The sequence below is a fragment of the Salarias fasciatus genome, chromosome 14 (assembly GCF_902148845.1).
Source record: "Salarias fasciatus chromosome 14, fSalaFa1.1, whole genome shotgun sequence".
Lineage (NCBI taxonomy): Eukaryota > Metazoa > Chordata > Actinopteri > Blenniiformes > Blenniidae > Salarias > Salarias fasciatus.
In genome coordinates, this window is record NC_043758.1 from 37,230,870 (window position 1) to 37,248,239 (window position 17,370).

General features: G+C 44.9%; 1 protein-coding gene across 1 annotated transcript; it reads left to right on the top strand.

Annotated features, from left to right (window-relative positions):
- The first annotated feature begins 1,673 nt into the window (after positions 1–1,673).
- LOC115400069 (uncharacterized) lies at positions 1,674–17,232 on the top strand. The gene is made up of 5 exons (XM_030107720.1): positions 1,674–1,928; positions 4,049–4,345; positions 10,909–10,929; positions 17,018–17,135; positions 17,196–17,232. The coding sequence occupies exons 1-5, from the start codon at positions 1,757–1,759 to the stop codon at positions 17,230–17,232; spliced, it is 645 nt and encodes a 214-aa protein (XP_029963580.1). The 5' UTR covers positions 1,674–1,756.
- The last annotated feature ends 138 nt before the right edge of the window (positions 17,233–17,370 follow it).

The following is a 17,370-nucleotide window of genomic DNA, read 5'->3' on the forward strand; positions in this document are numbered from 1 at the left end:
GAAATCCACATAGGAAAGGTTCAGAGTAAATGTGAAAAGGTGATAAACATTCTTCGGTGTCTGGCTGGTAGTGAATGGGGAGCAGAGAAGGGGACCATGCTTATGATATACCAGGCAATGATTAGGTCAGCAATAGACAATGGGAGCTTTGTTTATGGGTCTGCCGCGAAGTCCACTTTGGACAAGCTAGATGTCGTCCAAGCGAGGGCTTTAAGAACATTCCTGCTCTGTTAGTCGAAATGGGAGAGTGGCCACTCAGAATTAGGTGCAGCAAATTAGGATTGCATCATTGGGCAAAACTAAATGGTAGTAGCCGGAGTCTCTCAGCCAAGTGCCTAATAAATGAAAATTGGGAGTTTTCTGGTGGGAGGAAAAAAGGAAACTTCCTATCTGGAGCTGGAGAATTGGCTGGGAGAGTGGGACTAGACAGCATGCATTCTGGTCAGTTGTGCCAATGTGGCTGCTCCCTGAGCCTATTGTAGACTTAACACTGCTAGACTGAAAGCAGAGGGAAGGCATCTCTAGCTCACAGGTCGAAAGTTACCTAAGCAATACATGGGGGGCACATTTACAAATCTTTACAGATGGTTCTAGGGACCCAGACAGTCAAAGAACTGGGTGTGGAATATATATAGCGGGCCCTCATGTCCATCAAGGTTTACACGTGACAAATGGGACATCTGTGTTTGCCGCTGAAATAATGGCAATAACTTGGTCACTATGGTGGGTTGAGCAAGTCAAGCCAGACAGAGTTGTAATTTGCTCTGATTCAGCTGCTGCCTTGATGGCCTTGAGGAGCAGAACATCGCAAGCCAGGGCTGACCTCATAAATCAAGCTTTGATAAGCCTGCTCAGGGTGGAAAAAGGGGGGTGTGATGCAGCGTTCCTTTGGGTCCCAGCGCATTCAGGGGTAGAGGGGAATGAAGTGGCTGACAGGCTTGCAAAGTACTCGCTCCGGAGGGGTAATGTGAATGTTAGAATGCCTTTAGGCAAACCAGAGTTTTATAGTGCCATAAAAGAGGGGCTCGAAAATCAGTGGCAGGAAGAGTAGAGCAGTGAAGTGAAAGGGAGACTGTATTACTCAGCACAACCATCTGTCAAAACAAAAAAAGTGTGTATATGGGGAATGACAGGAGAGACACGGTCAAACTGACCCGCCTGAGATATGGACACTGTGGCTTGGCTAGCTGCCTGAAAATAGTCGGGAAGCATCCGGACGGACTGTGTGAGTGTGGAACAGAAGAGACTGTGGTACATGTCCTCTTTGAATGTGAGAAATATAAGGCAGAGAGCTCAGCTGGCTGGAGAACTGGAAGGCTTCGGAATCTCCTCATTGCATTATAAGACTCTGTTCAGTCGGGGGAAGGAGAGTCGAGCTGTGGAGAGAGGAGTGTTGGCTTTTCTTCATTCCACTGGCCTTTATCAGACGATTTGAGAGAATTCTAAGGAGTGCAATCCTGTTGTGAACTGTGGGGGGCAGTAATACGCAAATAGCGTCGACACTGCCGGAAATCCAATAGGAGAAGAAGGAGAAGAAGGCGCATGCGCATGCGTAAAACCAATTCATGTTCCGGGGTGGGCATCGGGTTTTCAAACCAGACGCGCATGTTGAGAAAGTTGCTCTGAACTGGATCAGTTCTCCTCCTGATGAGGTTTGACGAGTCCGTGAGTTCACAAGTCCAGAGAAGAAGGAGTGTCGAGAAACGGGCTGAGTGTTTGTGTCTCCAGAGGAAACATTTCATCTCCTGCAGGAACAATGACTCCAGTTGAGGCTTTGAGAGAGTTTATTCAGCAGCGACTCACTGCTGCTGCTGGAGAAATCTTCACCGCGTTTCAACAAACTCTCCTCCACTACGAGAAGGAGATGAACGTTCAGGACAGACTGCTGGAAATCACAGGAGAACTTCCAGTCCCGTTCTCCAGAACAGGTATGTTAAAGTGTGGATGAACACTGAGTCTGACTGCTGGAGGCTCGTTCCATTTCTTCTGAAGCAGCAGACAGAAATGAGGCTGCAGCTGCTCTTCTGGTTCCAAGTGAAACAACAGGAGTGATTTTAGCTTCAGCGTCAAACAACATGTGTATCAGAAACGCTGTTTGCAGACAGAAGCAGTGATTTATTGAGCCTCAGTCTGAGCTAACATGCTAACTTGACTGTGGTTTCTGCAGCTTTTACGGTGAATGTTTAGAATAGAGACATTAGCAGGTCTGCCGATGGGGGACAGACCGCTGGAGAAGGTGAGGTCCAGGATTTAGCCTGCACCAGACCCGGATCAGATCCAGGATTTAGCCTGCTCCAGACCAGGATCAGGTCCAGGATTTAGCCTGCTCCAGACCAGGATCAGGTCTCCAGACCAGGATCATGTCCAGGATTTAGCTATATATATATATATATTTTTTTTTTTATCTTAGCCTCAGACAAGAGTTATCTACAGACTGTGTGTCTGTGTATAGTGTGTGAATATGAGAAATTAAATACATCAATTCTACGTTTGATGCATGTATTATTTTATTTTGAGTTAAAAACCAGTGTGTTGTGAGTCAGCCGACAGGTGAAGGTCATACAGTGACAGGGTTTCCCTCAGTGCTTTATAGGCCTGGCGGGCCACCAGGCTTTACTTGCCACCATTCGTACACATTCTTCTTCTACTGCTTCACACTGCACTATACATCTGACAGTAACACTGCGCCCTCTGCTGGACTGAAGGAGGTACTGCTGGACTTATGCGCTGCTTTGAACTCCATATAAACAACAAATATAATAAGAATATTAACTGTAAGCAATCTAATAATTTTTTAGTTTTTCATTCAAAAAGTAGACGAGGTCAGACAGTCCAGCAGATACATCTTCAGCCTCTGAGTGCCCTGTTTTTACACCTTGATCATGTTTGCACGTTATTATTTTTGTTAATTAATTTTACCTTTAAATGTGAACAGCAATGCCTTGTTTTAAGATTCATTAGGATTTAACTTAATTGAAAACAATTGATATTTATTTTAATTGTATTTTTTGTGTTTGTTAAAACTTTATTTAAGATTATGCCTTTTTGGAAGACTCTGCATTTAAGTAATGTTAATAAATGCTTACAATAACACAAAATAGTCATAATTTCCAAATTTCTGTCAACTTTTAACTTTTTTTTTTTACATAAACACGGTGGGCTTCTCTGGCAGTCCAACCACCGGGCTTAGCAAGTTTTCTGGGGGAAACCCTGAGTGACCTTTGAACTTCCCACTTTTTTCTGCTGACTGCTTCACTGACTGACAGTCATAAAACAGGGAGGCTTTTTGATCAAATGTCCACATATTGGAACTGACTGAATCCTTTGGATAACAGAGGAAACCAGAGGAACAGGAGAGGTGGGGGTGGGGGGTCGTTAGTTGGGGGAGGGGTGCGGTGAGGGGTTGGGGCTGGATCTTCAGAGGAGACTGGAGAGGTCCAGCCTCCTCTAATGCTTCCATGAGAACTCAGAATCCACTGATCATCAACCAGGCTGATCGTCGGGTCGATATTCTGTATTTGGTGTGTTGGTTTTGGCCCTGAGAAAACCACATGGGTCTATCTGTCATGAGAGCTTCCTGTTCCGGTGGAGAGAAGGACGCCACTCTGGTTGTTGTGATGATTCTGTGTGTTCTCATCCTGGCTCGGTCTTTTGTGCAGCCAAATCAGCCTGAAGCCTCTTGTTTTGGACTGGATGAGCCTGGATCAGTCCTGTGCCTCAGTAAAGCTTTCAGCTGGCCTGGACATTACAGGAACTCTGACAGAATAATGATGTGTTCAGGTGTTGCTGGGAAATAAACATGTCTGAAACATGTCAAACTGTAAACTTCCCACTAACGTTTGAGAGCTGAGAGAAGCCAATGTAGCATCCAGACAGCTTCCTCATTTATTCTTTAAACCTCACAGCTGCTGTCAGGTTTCTATAAAGGAGCAGTTTAATTAGTTTTTAAATGTCTCTGTTTTAAATGCAGCCTGTCCTGTCTCATCCATCCCTCACTGTAAAACATTCACATCCGTCTCATCAGGGACTTTGTCTTGTTTCCCTCCAGAGAGTCCACAGCAACACATTAGTAACCAGAAGACCAGTTCCAGTGGTGAGCAGGAGGAACATGAAGCTCCACACATTAAAGAGGAGGAGGATCTTGTTGAGATGAGCGTTACTGATGGTGGAAGTGAGGATTCCCACCACTCTGTGAGAGACTCCACCACCCGGAGACTCACTGCTGCTGCTGTGGAAATCTTCAACCTGTTTCAACAAACTATTGTCCAGTACCAGGAGAAGATTGATCGCCGACACAGACTGCTGGACGTCATCTTCCAACCTGAGATCAGGTTAAACAGAATCGGTATGTTAAAGTGAGAATGAACAGTGAGTGTGACTGCTGGAGGATCTCCATCGTTATGGCTGTTTGCTTTATCCTCCACAGACAGAAGCAGGATCTGTGTGTTATGTTTTTAATATTTTACTCACCTTTATTCAGCAGACTGGTAACTCCAAATACTTTGACTCTTCTTCTCCACTTTCTACTTCAGCTACAGCACACAGCGCTCCCTCTGGTGTGGAAGTTTAATCCCAGCACCGTATTCCACTTTAGGAAACACAGCATGTCCTTTTTCCTCAAGGAAATATTTGCCAGAGCTTTAACAATGAACATTTACTGTGTAACATGAAAGTGAAACACTAAATGTCTTCCACAGCGTCTCTCTAATGGCTTTAAACAAGAATATAATGAGTGTAAACAGTCTTCACTGCCCTGCTATGTGTGGTTTCCCTGTGTCTTCTAAAGTCAACGACGAGCTCCTTCATCCTGCTGGTGTTCAGGAGCAAGTCACTGATCAGACTCCAGGATGTGAGGACCTGGACCTCCTCTCTGCAGGCCGTCTCCTCATTGTTGGTTATCAATCCCACCACGGCTGTGTCCTCTGCAGATTAGCATGTATGGTTTGTGTAGTGACTGGGAGTGCAGCCATGAGTGAAAAGTGAGCATCAAGTGTCGTGAGGACGGAGCTGTGGGTGGTGTCAGTGTTGAGGACGGAGCTGGAGGAGTCCAGGTCTCCAGGTGTCGCATGCTGTGGTCTGCTGGGAGGAAAGTCCTTCATCCTGCTGCTCAGTATGCAGTTTAAGCATCGTCATTGCAGTGTTCGTGGTCACTGTAGTCACATCGTCGATCCCTGCAGTTTTGGAGGCAACTGAACTCCACGTTCCTGACAAGGTTACCTGACAAACAGTGTGTGTGCAGCGATCCACCAATCACAGTGGTTCTTCATCAGTTTGCCAAAGCAGACCACACCCCTGCACTGTAGTGAGTTGCTGGAAACAACATTGAAAGAAGAGCAACAAACAGGTGAAGTGTGTTCAGGATGGCAGGAGTGTGGCGTAACTTAAAGTCCTCTTCATGTCATCTGTTGAAAATGACTGTATTGTTTACAGCGCTGTATACACTGCCTGGCCAAAAAAAGAAGTCTGCACCAAAACAAAAAGGTCACACACTCTTATATTTCATTGGACCGTCTTTAGCTTTGATTACAGCACGCATTCACTGTGGCATTGTTTCGACAATCTTCTGCAACGTCACAAGATTGATTTCCATCCAGTGTGGCAGTAATTTTTCACCAAGATCTTGCATTGATGATGTCAGAGTCTGACGGCTGCGCTCAGCCTTCTCCAGCACATCCCAGAGGTTTTCAATGGGGTTCAGGTCTGGACTCTGTGGTTCAAATCCATGTGTGGAAATGGTGTCTCCTGCTCTCTGATCCACTCTTTCACAGTTTGAGCTGGATGAATCCTAGCATTGTCATCTTGGAATATGGTCGTGCCGTCAGGGAAGAAAACATCCATTGATGGAATGACCTGGTCATTCAGTATATTCAGGCAGTCAGCTGACCTCTGAACTTAGAGCTGACCAACTGCAGCAACCCCAGATCATGGCTCTGCCCCACAGGCTTGGACAGCAGGCTCTATGATGGGTGCATCACTTCACCTGCCTCTCTTCTTCCCCTGTTGCCCCCATCACTCTGGAACAGGGTCAGTCTGGACTCCTCAGACCACATCACCTCCTTCCATTGCTCCAGAGTCCAATCCTTATGCTCCCCAGCAAACTGAAGCCTTTGTTTCTGGTGAGCCTCACTGATTAGTGGTCTTCTCAAGGCTACACAGCTGTTCAGTCCCAATCCCTTGAGTGTCCTTGGCGTTGTGTTTATGGAGATGCTCTTGCTTTCGCTTTCAAATGTAGCCCCCGTTTTCTTTCATTGATTTGATTTCACCAATCGTTTAAGTGATCGCCAATCACAACCATTCAGGATTTTCTTCCGGCCACATTTCTTCCTTGAAGACGACGGGCTCCACTCTCCACGAGGCGGTGTGTATAAATATCAGGATGAGAAATAAAATCGCATTGTCAAGTGTTTTCCAGTACCGCACTGCTTCCTGCATCCAGCTGCAGAGATGCATGATGGAACTACGACGACTTGGTTCCTCACTGGCCTGAACAATGTACATGTACAGCATGACAGAATAAACATTTTGTTTGTTAACATAAGTTCTACATGAAAAATAAAATTAATTTTCCTTCTTTTACAATCCACACAGTGTAAAATTGAATGTCTTATGTGTGTTTGAGTTGATGAGTTACTGCTAAATAAAGAAAGTATGGCTGAACACGATCCACAATCTAAATCTGGTGTGCCAAATTATGATGCTGCAGTGTCGGGCGAGTTACTTCAAAATTGTAATGTGTCGTATTTTTCCTATGTACTCCATAAAAAATTAATTTGTATTACATACTACTGCCTGAAACATTTAACTGAATTGTACCACCTTTGAATATCTGATTAAAGTGTAGGTTTATTTTTTTACTTTAAATAGTAGGTAAACAAAAAAGCATGTGACAGTTCATAAGTACTGTCACTGATCAGGTAATATAAAATTTTATCAATCATCCTGAAAATCTGAGCAAAACAATTGCAGTGCCCGACATTCTAAGCATAATGAAATTCAAATGAAGATTTGTGAAGGAAAAACACAAAAAGTGCAGAAAATGATGAACTGCTCAGCTAAAATAAACTCCAGTCCTATAAAATGGGAAGCAGAACCAGAGAAAAAAATGAAAGAAAACCAAAGATTACCATCCAAATGGATCAAAAAAGAGGCAGAAAGAAAAAGACTGAAGCAATGATCAGCTCCAGGATCATCACAGACACTCTGGATTAACTTTGATACTGTGACAATTAGAAAAGCCTGTGTGAAGTTAAAGTATGGACGAGAAGAGCCTGCAAAGTCCCACTGTTGAAAAACAGACGTTTGCAAAAGAGAATACAGTTTACCAAAAAACACATCAACTGGACTATCGAGAAATCTAGGAACGTATTGTGAACTAATGAAATCAAAACTGTCCTTTTTGGGTCGAGAGGTTGTGGACAGTTTGTCAGACGATCCAAACACAGAATTCAAACCACAGTCACTCTGAAGACGGTGAAGCAGGTGGTGCAGCATCATGATAGTAAAATAAAATGCTGCAGCTCAAACACGACAATCTTTCTCCAGAGGGAGACCGGTGCAGACGAGGCAGAGATGGTCAGAGCGCCAGAGTGTTGGATGCAGCTCGGATGGTGCTGAACACTGTCGCTGGATGACCCTGGAATGGCTGGTAGAGAACAGGACTTCCAGCACGGTCCTGGTCTGACAGAGGAAGGCTGGAGCCAGAAGGTTCAGCCTGGAGCTCGTTGCTTGGCTGCGCAGGACTTTCACTCCCAGCACTGGTTGATGCATCTGAGGAAAAAGAATGATGGGTATATTTCAGGTATGATGTTACAAAAACATGGTATCAGACAAGTCCCCAAATAATATGAAATATTATTAATAATAATATTATTAATATTATTACTAACTCAATTATTTACCACTGAAACCAAAGAGAGAGAGCTTTTCCGTACCCACGGTCAGTAGGATTTTAGTAGGTAAGAACAACAACAATCAAACAGCAGCAGCAACCATTATTCATTGCATTATTACATATGTGGGAAGTTTTACAACATTGAAAGTTGAAGATTTTCACTTCCCCACAAACGTAATAAATCTCTACAAACGTAACAGTTATTACATTTGTGGGAAATCGCGTGTTACGTTTGTAGTAGGCAGCGGCTATTACGTTTGTGGAAAATGTGTTACGTTTGCAGGATTATTACATTAATTAAAAGCTGCATATTTTTATAACGTTTGTGGTTTATTACGTTTGTGGGCATTATTACATTGACGGGTGTTACAGGGATCATGCCCAGATATGATTGTGTCCTTATTCTTGGGGACTTCAACATCCATGTATGCTGCCCTGATAAACCTCTGGTTAAGGACTTTTAAACACTCGTTGACTCTCTCAGTCTGGTTCAGTGTGTGTCTGGTCCCACCCACGGACGAGGACACACTAGATCTTGTTCTCTGCCATGGTTTTTCTGTTAGAAATCTGGAGATATGTGACAGTGTTTTCTCTGACCATCTGCCCATGGTATTTGAAGTTGGGTTGTTCTGTGCACCAGTTAAAAGCTGTGTTCCTGCTGGGCGCTGTCTGACCTTTAACCCTTCCACTGCTGTTCTTTTCTCTGCTGCCCTCAACCAGCTCTGTGTGCCCCCCCGAACTAACGGGTCCAGAGGAGCTCAGCTCATGGTTCCACTCCTCCTGCCAAACAATCCTGGACTCTGTGGCTCCATTAAAAACCAGGCAGCCTAAAGCCAAACCTGAGCCCTGGTTCAATGAGAGAACTCGGGCAGCTCGGAGGGAGTGTCGCAGAGCTGAGCGCAGGTGGAAGAAGGACAAGCTGCATGTTTCATTCCATTCATCCTTTCATTCATTAAACCGCTAAAAACGCTAAGAGAGAATACTTGTCAAACTTTATTATGGAGAACTGCCATGACCCATGTGTGCTGTATAAAACCATAGACTCTGTTCTTAACGCCCCACAACCTATCTGCTTAGAACCATCCTCTGAAACCTGTGAGAACTGTCTTCAGTTTTTCATTGATAAGGTTGTTTCCACCAGGGCCCTGATTTCGACACCTGACCATGATCCCTCTGACTCTGTTCACCGCTCTGGTGTATTTGAGTTTGAGTCAGTGACCTTATCATCCTTACAGGATGTGGTTGCCCACATTAATGCCTCAGGTTCCCCTCAAGATGCCGTTCCCCCACATCTCTTTGAAGACATTTTTCCCAGCATTAGTCAGCTTGTCCTTGCTATCATTAACAGCAGTCTGTCCTCTGGTGTTGTCCCTGTACAGTTTAAGCATGCCGTGGTACAACCCCTTCTAAAGAAACCTGGCCTGGATCAGGCTGTCTTGACTAATTTTAGGCCCATCTCCAAGCTGCCCTTATTTCAAAAATCCTGGAGAAGGTTGTCTGCCTGCAGCTGAAAAACCACAGGGACAATCATAACATCTTAGGCCCAATCCCATTTCTCTTTCTAGCCCCCCCCCCCCCAGCCCTACCCTTTTGAAACGGAGTGCTAAGGGGTAGGGCCCAATGTAACCCCCTCCGAATTGGAACACCCCTTCGAAAATCGTGTACTTCATCAGTAGTCGCCGCTGCCGATGACGTAGGCAGATGTGACAATTGTTTGCCGAAGAAGAATGTTTTTCTTACATTTTAAAACTTTATTAATTAACAAAATACTGACATTTATGAACTTCTTTCGTTGCGGACGCCGCCATCTTGCCGATCTTGGAAGGCTTTCTGAGAAATCTGTCATCCAGTGGCAGCCGGTGGCGAGGGGCGCTTGTTTTGTTCGCCTAGACCGTGACTGGCAGGCGGGGTTAGTTCACTTCCGCATTGGTGGGAGTGTTCGTTTCCCACCCGCGCATTCCTGGCGGGCAGTGTTGAAGAAACCAGTTTATTGAAAATAATCGTCTATCTGTTGTGTCTGGAATGCGTGGCTGTGGAAACGAGCGCTCCGGCCAATGCGGAAGTGAATCAACCCCGCGCGCCAGTCACGGTCTGGGCTGACAGAACAAGCGCCCCTCGCCATCGGCCACCACTGGATCATACCCCTCCGTTTGAAGCGTACCTCTCGAGAATCTGCTTTTGGAGGGGTGACTGGCCCTCGCCCTTGGCCCTACCCCTACGTCATGATGACAGTTGGGGCACTCCTACCCCTACACGTGAACACGCAAAACGAAGGGTAGGACCAAGGGGAAGGGCTAAGGTGTGAAATGGGTTTCAGCCTTAGAGGTCTTCAAGTCTGGGTTTAAACCCCTGCACAGCACTGAGTCAGCTTTACTCAGGGTTTTTAATTACATCCTCCTGGTAAATGACTGGTGACTATGCGGTTCTTGCTTTGCTGGACCTGACTGCTGCATTTGACACCGTGGACCATAACATCTTACTATCCCGACTGCAGCACCTGGTTGGCATCAGTGGTCCTGTAGTGCAGTGGTTCAGGTTCAGTTTAAATCCCTGAATGGTCTCGCCTCGCCTTACCTCTCTGAGCTGCTTCACCTCTGCACTCCTGCTCGGTGCCTCAGATCAGCTGATCAGCTGCTCCTGGAGGTGCCGAGGTCCAGGCGTAAGCTCAGAGGGGACAGAGCTTTTTCTGTTGTGGCCCCCAAGCTGTGGAATGAGCTGCCACCACCACCAGACAGGCCCCCTCACTCTCCACTTTTAAGAAAGATCCTAACAATTTTTTAGTCACTGGCTTTTAACTCAGCCCAGCACTCAGCCCTTGAGTTTTTAATGTTTATTTAAATGTCTCTTTTGTTGTTGTTTTGTTTTCTTTGTTCTTACTGTATTTTATTCTTTCACTTGCACTTATATATTTGTGACTTTGTACAGCACTTCGTGCCAGCTGTTGTTTTTAAAGTGCTATATGAATAAAGTTGAGTTGAGAAACTAATTTTTTATCTTCTTTGTTTTTGTCCCTCCAGAGCTCCAACAGCAGCGTGACTGTAGAGAGGAGCAGGAACCAAACTGCTGTCCAGAACAGGAGGAACCAGGAACTCCACAGATCAAAGAGGAACCAGAAGAACCAGAACCTCTACAGATCAAAGAGGAACCAGAAGAACCAGAACCTCCACAGATAAAAGAGGAACCAGAAGAACCAGGGCTTCTTCAGTCTCCGGAGGATCAGGAGGAACCAGGGCCTCCAGAGATTGAGAAGCACGAGGATCTCGGTACCAGCCAGACGGGGGCGCTTCCTGTTGTGATGTTTGAAAGTGAAACCTTGATGGTTCCTTCTGTTGAGGAGCAGAGGGACCTGAGTGAACCAGAAGAAGAACCAGAAGTGTTCTTCTTCCTCTCTCAGGACTCTGAAGTCCACCATGAGAACACAGTGATTGACTTTCCAGTTTCAGAGAAGCAGCCTGAATGTGAGGAAACATGTGGTGAACCTGTCCGTAAAAAACCAAAACTATGTCAGAATGTAACAACGGTCACTGATAAGAAGAAAACTTGTGAAACATGTGGAAAAAGCTTCAGTAGCCAGAGTCATTTGCTGGACCACATGAGGACTCACACAGGTGAGAAGCCGTATTCTTGTGGAACATGTGGAAAAAGCTTCAGTCGTAAGAGTTATATGTTGGTCCACATGAGGATTCACACAGGTGAGAAGCCGTATTCATGTGAGATATGTGGGAGAAGTTTCTTTCAAAAGAATTCTTTGTTGGCCCACATCAGGAATCACACCAGTGAGAAGCCATACTCTTGTGAAACGTGGGGAAATTTTCATTCAGCTGAGTAATTTGTTGGACCACATGAGGATTCACACAGGTCTGAAGACATATTCTTGTCAAACTTGTGGGAGGAGATTTACTCATCATAGTTCATTGTCACACCACCGTAAAAGTCACAATCAGATGAAGCCATGAGAAGTTCAGCTCGATCCCCAAACCACAAGAGAGCATCCAGTTTAAAGTAGGGCTGCAACTAACGATTATTTTTGTTGTCGACTAATCTATTGGATTATTTTGTCGATTAGTCGATTAGTCGTGATTATTTTTTTCTCTATTTTTAACCACCTATTTTGGACATCTTTTTAACCTAGCTTGTGCAAATCTCCACACCTGTGAAAGTTACCCTGTTGTACTCTGATAACATGTTTAACAAATAAACTATATTAATGACACAAAACATTTTTCTGAATCTCAGTTGTTATATTTTTCAACATATCACTGACCACAACAAAAAATAAATAAATCAAATGATACAAACTTAAAGTGCAAGTGGTAGTGAACAAACATTTGTAAACGACTCAAAAAGCTGCAGTTAGCTTGCCTTGCAGGTTGAACGGGTATTAAGGATTAAACTTTAAACCAACTAAGGAGTTGCTTTTACTTAAAGCAATTAAATCCATTAAAATAAAAATAAATTAAAAATAAAACATAACGTCCATTTAAACAGTTTGCTTTTTTAACTGTCAGCTATTTTAAAGTCCAAACACTCCATGCGTAAAGCCAGTGTGACTGAAAGGAAATATTATTTTTTCAAATGGAAGTGCAGAAACGTAAGCATGTCAACATGCTTGGGCGTGAGGCTGGCTCTCTTCTTTGATGCGATGTTTCCAGCTGCAGAGAAGAGACGCTCAGCTGGGGCAGAGGTAGCTGAAATGCACAAGCATGACTTGGCGAGGGATGCAAGTGTTGGAAACTTTGCCTCATTTGACTTCCACCAAGAAAGGGGACTCTCAGTTTTTGAAAGAGACGGCTCTCCAAAGTACATCAGCACCTGCCATGGGACAACAAATTAAAATAAACATTATGACAATTTCTGGAATTTTAACATAACTAGTTTTTTAATCAACAAGCACCATTGTTCAAATAAATAAACCTTACCTCATTTGTGATAGTCTGATTGTGAGCATCCTGTTCACTGGTCTCAGTGTCACTGTCTGTTGAGGAGTCACAGCCCAACAGTGAATCAAGAGCTGAAAATGTTTTTTCAGCTGAGGCAAGGGTTTTGTTAGCATCACTGGCACTTCTTTTCTTTACAGCCCCTTGGATGGACTGTAGGGCCAGGGCTTGGACTTTACTTTGAACAGTGAACCTCTCCTCTGGAGTCAGAAATTTCAGTTTCCTGAATCGTGGATCTAAGGCAGCTGCAATGACCTGTTTGCATGGGTCATCATTTGTGACAGTGACTTCTTGAGTCCAGCGAGCAGTGGTCTCCTCTGAAGCAACTGCCTGAAAGGCCTGCACAGGAGCTGCATCATAGGTGGTGTGAGTGGACTTCAAAAGCCCTCTGACCAGAGGAGGGAGAGCAGAAACTGTTGCATAACTCTCACCACTCAAGTAGACCGTGGCACATTCAAATGCTTTAAGAGCTTTAGCCAGTTCCTCTAGCAGGGCCCACTGATCTGCTTTCAGGTCAAGGTACTGTTTCCCACTTTGCGTGACTGTCGGGTCAGACGGTGTTGCAGTCAGTGGCCATCTCTGTTCCAGCAAACGAGTGACCATGTAAAAGGCGCTGTTCCACCTGGTAGAGACATCTTGAATAAGTTTATGCTCTGGGGTCCCCATCTGTTTTTGTTTGGCCTTCAGCTTGCTTGAAGCCAGTTCGCTTTTTTTGAAGTGCTCCACTAGACATCTTGCTGCTCCCAGTGTTTTTGCGATCTGAGGGTGTTTTAGAGCGCGACTGATGACCAGCTGCAAAGTGTGACCTGTGCAGCGGATTGACGCCCATCCATGCTTCTCTTGCAAAATGTTTGCAGCCAGGACAATGTTGGAGCCGTTGTCATGGACAGCAGCCACAATCTTGCTTTCAGGGATCTCAAACCTCGCCACGGCCTCCTCTATCCATGTAGCAATGTTGGCTCCAGCGTGTCGTTCTTCTAGCGGCATGGTTGTGAGACAGAGGCTTGTGAGCTCCCAGCTATCGCTTATGAAGTGGCAAGTGATGCCGAGATATGCCTCTGTGGAAATGCTTGTCCAGGCATCAGCTGTGATGGCAATATTGCTCTCATTTGATTTAAGAGAATCTTTAACGACACTGACTGCATTCTCATACTTTTCCTCAACTAGTTTTGTAAAATGAGTTCTGGATGGCAAGGTGTAGCCCGGATGAAAGGTCTGGATCATCTGCTTGAAGCCATCATCCTCAACCATGGATATTGGTCTCATGTCCATGACGATCATGTTGAGGATGCTCTGTGTCAGGGTTTCAGCCATTCGGGGGCTGCAGGAACCTCTCCTCACGACAAACTCATCCATACGACTTTGCTTAGCACTACTAAAAGAGAGAGAACAAAAAAAAAAGAGGTATATTAGCCCACAATATAAAGATTACATACAATGTTTGTCACATTTAAATACCTAAACAAGTTATCACAGACTTCTTAAATGCAACAGTGAAGGAGAAAATTGTTCAGTATGACTCAGTCTTTGATGGGAGTTAAATTATTAATCTAATTTGCATATGCCGTGCGGACTCGCTGTGAGTGTCAGTTTTTGTTTCACTTGACAACTGTACGTCTTCCTTTTTCCAATCGGAGTCACCCTGTTCTTGATGAAGTACTTTTCCACGGTAAATCAACCTCTCGGCATAAAGTAAATGAAAAAAAAAAAAACTCGCTCTGCGCTGCTCTCTCTATACTCAGCACTACTACCACTGCCTTTCCACCGTGTCGGTGTGTTTCACAAACTCTTCTTACTTTTAAACTTGGAATAAAACCATCCCCCACAAATGCTGCTCAGATTACAGACACGCGTGTCCGCAAACTCCCGGTGAAAAGTACTAACAAGATCCGGAACACGTTTATAGGTACAGCCTGTTTTATTCAGCAGTGTAGCTGGTCGCAATTTTACAACTTTGCGGCTTAAAGGGTTTAAAATATACCAGGTATCAACATTATTTGTGAACTCGCCTCTCTGCGGTTCGTGATGATACAGCGGCTCCGGGGTGTCGGCGTTTAAGGTGTTCGTGCATCACCGTAGTGCTGCCGTGAAAAGAGAGCTGAGCTTCACAGAGTTTGCATTTGACATGTTTTGCTGGTTTGTTTTCGGTGAAATGCTCCCAAACTCTTGAAACTTTAAGTCGGAGTTTTCTATCGTCTTCTTGTCGGTCCGCCATAATTCATCCATTCTTCTTCTGTTTCGTTGCGAGTTGAAAACAGGGAGCGACGCTGCCCCCAGCACTTCCTGTAGTGCACTGCAGTTACAAAGCATCATGAAGCAGCCGGTGTGGGAGTCTATCACGCAGCAGTTTACAACAATAACACGACGCGTCGACGCTTAATTTTTCGCGTCGACGAATTTCTGTTGTCGACGTAATCGATTATGTCGACTAATCGTTGCAGCCCTAGTTTAAAGGGGCTGTATCATGTAAAATTCACTCTTTGTATGTTTTAGCCTTGTTATATAGTTATGTACTCACCAAAACACCCCCAATGGGTTTATTTCCTTCGTGCCTGCGTGTTTGAGCTTTCCTCCTTGTTGTGCTGCTCAGAGAGGCAGCCCCTCCCGCACCCGTGAAAACGCTCTGTTTTCCCACGTTCACGTCACACGGAGAAGATGGCTCCCCTGAGCCCCCTCCCGCAGGCCCTCGGCAATCAGCGTTGCTGCTTTTTGTAACTCCGATTACGGAGATAAACTTAAACCATCATCTGAAAGCAACAATCAGGCAAGAGCAAGAGTCTGAAGGGTCTGGAGGGTCTGGAGGGTCTGCGCTTGGTGAGTTTCTAACAGGAAAAGATGTTTTTGCGTATAGAGAAGCTAAAGCTAAAGAGCTAAAGCTAGCCAGCGTATTTGTTTTGAAGCGCTGATTGGTTGAAGTACGCTGTCAGTCAGAGTCCACAGGGGGAGAGGCGGGATTTTCGGTGAAACAGAGCGTTTTCTCTTCCGGGTTTCAGAATCAGCCCCAGAAAATCTTTTATTTCACACATAATGACTTTTTCTTAGCGCCAAAAATAAACTATTACCATGTTAATGCCATTTCTAGGGTTTGGACTAGCTAAAAAAGCGTGATACAGCCCCTTTAAAAGAAAATGTTCCACATTCAAACACTGTTGAGATGAGATCCACCTTCATGAATGTTTTTGTGGCCTGTCACAAAAATGAGAAATTGCAAGAAATGTAAATAAAATGTTGACATGAATTCAATTGGTTTTGTTCGTCGGTGTTTGTTTTTCAGTTAACATGGTTGAGTGGTACTATAACTTTTCATGTGTTTTATGCTTCAAGGGGGGAAAAAAAAACCCTTTTGCTTCTATGCAACACACGACTGCTCACATAAAATCTCTGAAAACCTGTGTGGAATATGATCTGTGCAGCATGTCTTCACACTGATTGCATTCACCATCGTATGTCATCCATTTGTCCAAACCAAAGGTTCAGTTGAAACAATCCTCACAAGATGTTTTGGTGTTCATCCAACGCTGTAAAACTTAAGCAGGAGAAGGTTCCAGTGAACACACACCAGGATCGATCTGGATGACAGCAGAACCAGCTGCTGATCAGACGATCCCTAATAGACGCTCCCAAATCGGCTGTGACCCTGAGCCGAGTGATCGGCACACAGACGGGGGTGACTGCAGCTTATATCAGCATTTCTTTGTGCTTTTTAACATTTCAGGTTCAGAGTTATGATGCAAGTAAGTGGAAAAACTGTCCTGTCCTTGAGATGTGCCATTTCCTGACTGCCCTCCAAAAGAAACAGCCACAGTGGTCATAATTCATGCCTCGAAATGCGACCATGCAGTTCATTTTGTCATCAAGTGCCCCCTAGTGGCCATGTAAATAGTGCAAAGGACACATGAAGGACTGGCAGTGTTTTGTCTTTTTTTTTTTCCCTGAGCGAGTGAGTTTCACTGAATAGTTTAATTTGACCACAAATACTACTTCTCTTCATTAAATAATGACTTCAGTTTGATTTTTAAAATACAACAAAATCTATGAAATAGTCTCTGAAAGAGATGAAAGGAAGAACCACAATAAAAAACTATAGAATGGAGGAATCTCTGTATTGTAATTTACACAATGTTTCTCCAGAAACAATTATACACTTTATCTTCACAGCATCCATTCAGTTTGTGTATGTGATCTGCAGTGAAGTCCGAGGTGGAAACGGTGAAGAGGAAAGGTGAGAGGACGATGCCCTGGGGCGCCCCAGTTTGTCAGACCACCACCTCCGACTCACAGCCGCTCAGCCGCACGGACTGTGGACGGTCAGTGAGGTAGTCTATGGTCCAGGCAGCCAGATGTCCGTCCACTCCCGCGTCCTCCAGCTTCCTCCGCAGCAGCGCCGGCCCGATGGTGTTTTAGGCGTTGGAGAAGTTGGAGAACATGACCCTCACAGCGCTGCTGGTGGTCTCCAGGTGGGTGAGCGCCCGCTGTAGCAGGGCGTCCTCCACCCCGATGTTGGGCCGGTAGGCGAACTACAGCGGGTCCAGTGAGGAGCTG

Coding starts and splice junctions, on each gene's coding strand:
- LOC115400069 (XM_030107720.1), top strand. CDS start 1,757: ATGACTCCAGTTGAGGCTTTGAGAGAGTTTATTCAGCAGCGACTCACT. Junction 1,929..4,048: donor AGTCCCGTTCTCCAGAACAG/GTATGTTAAAGT, acceptor GTTTCCCTCCAG/AGAGTCCACAGCAACACATT. Junction 4,346..10,908: donor GATCAGGTTAAACAGAATCG/GTATGTTAAAGT, acceptor TTGTCCCTCCAG/AGCTCCAACAGCAGCGTGAC.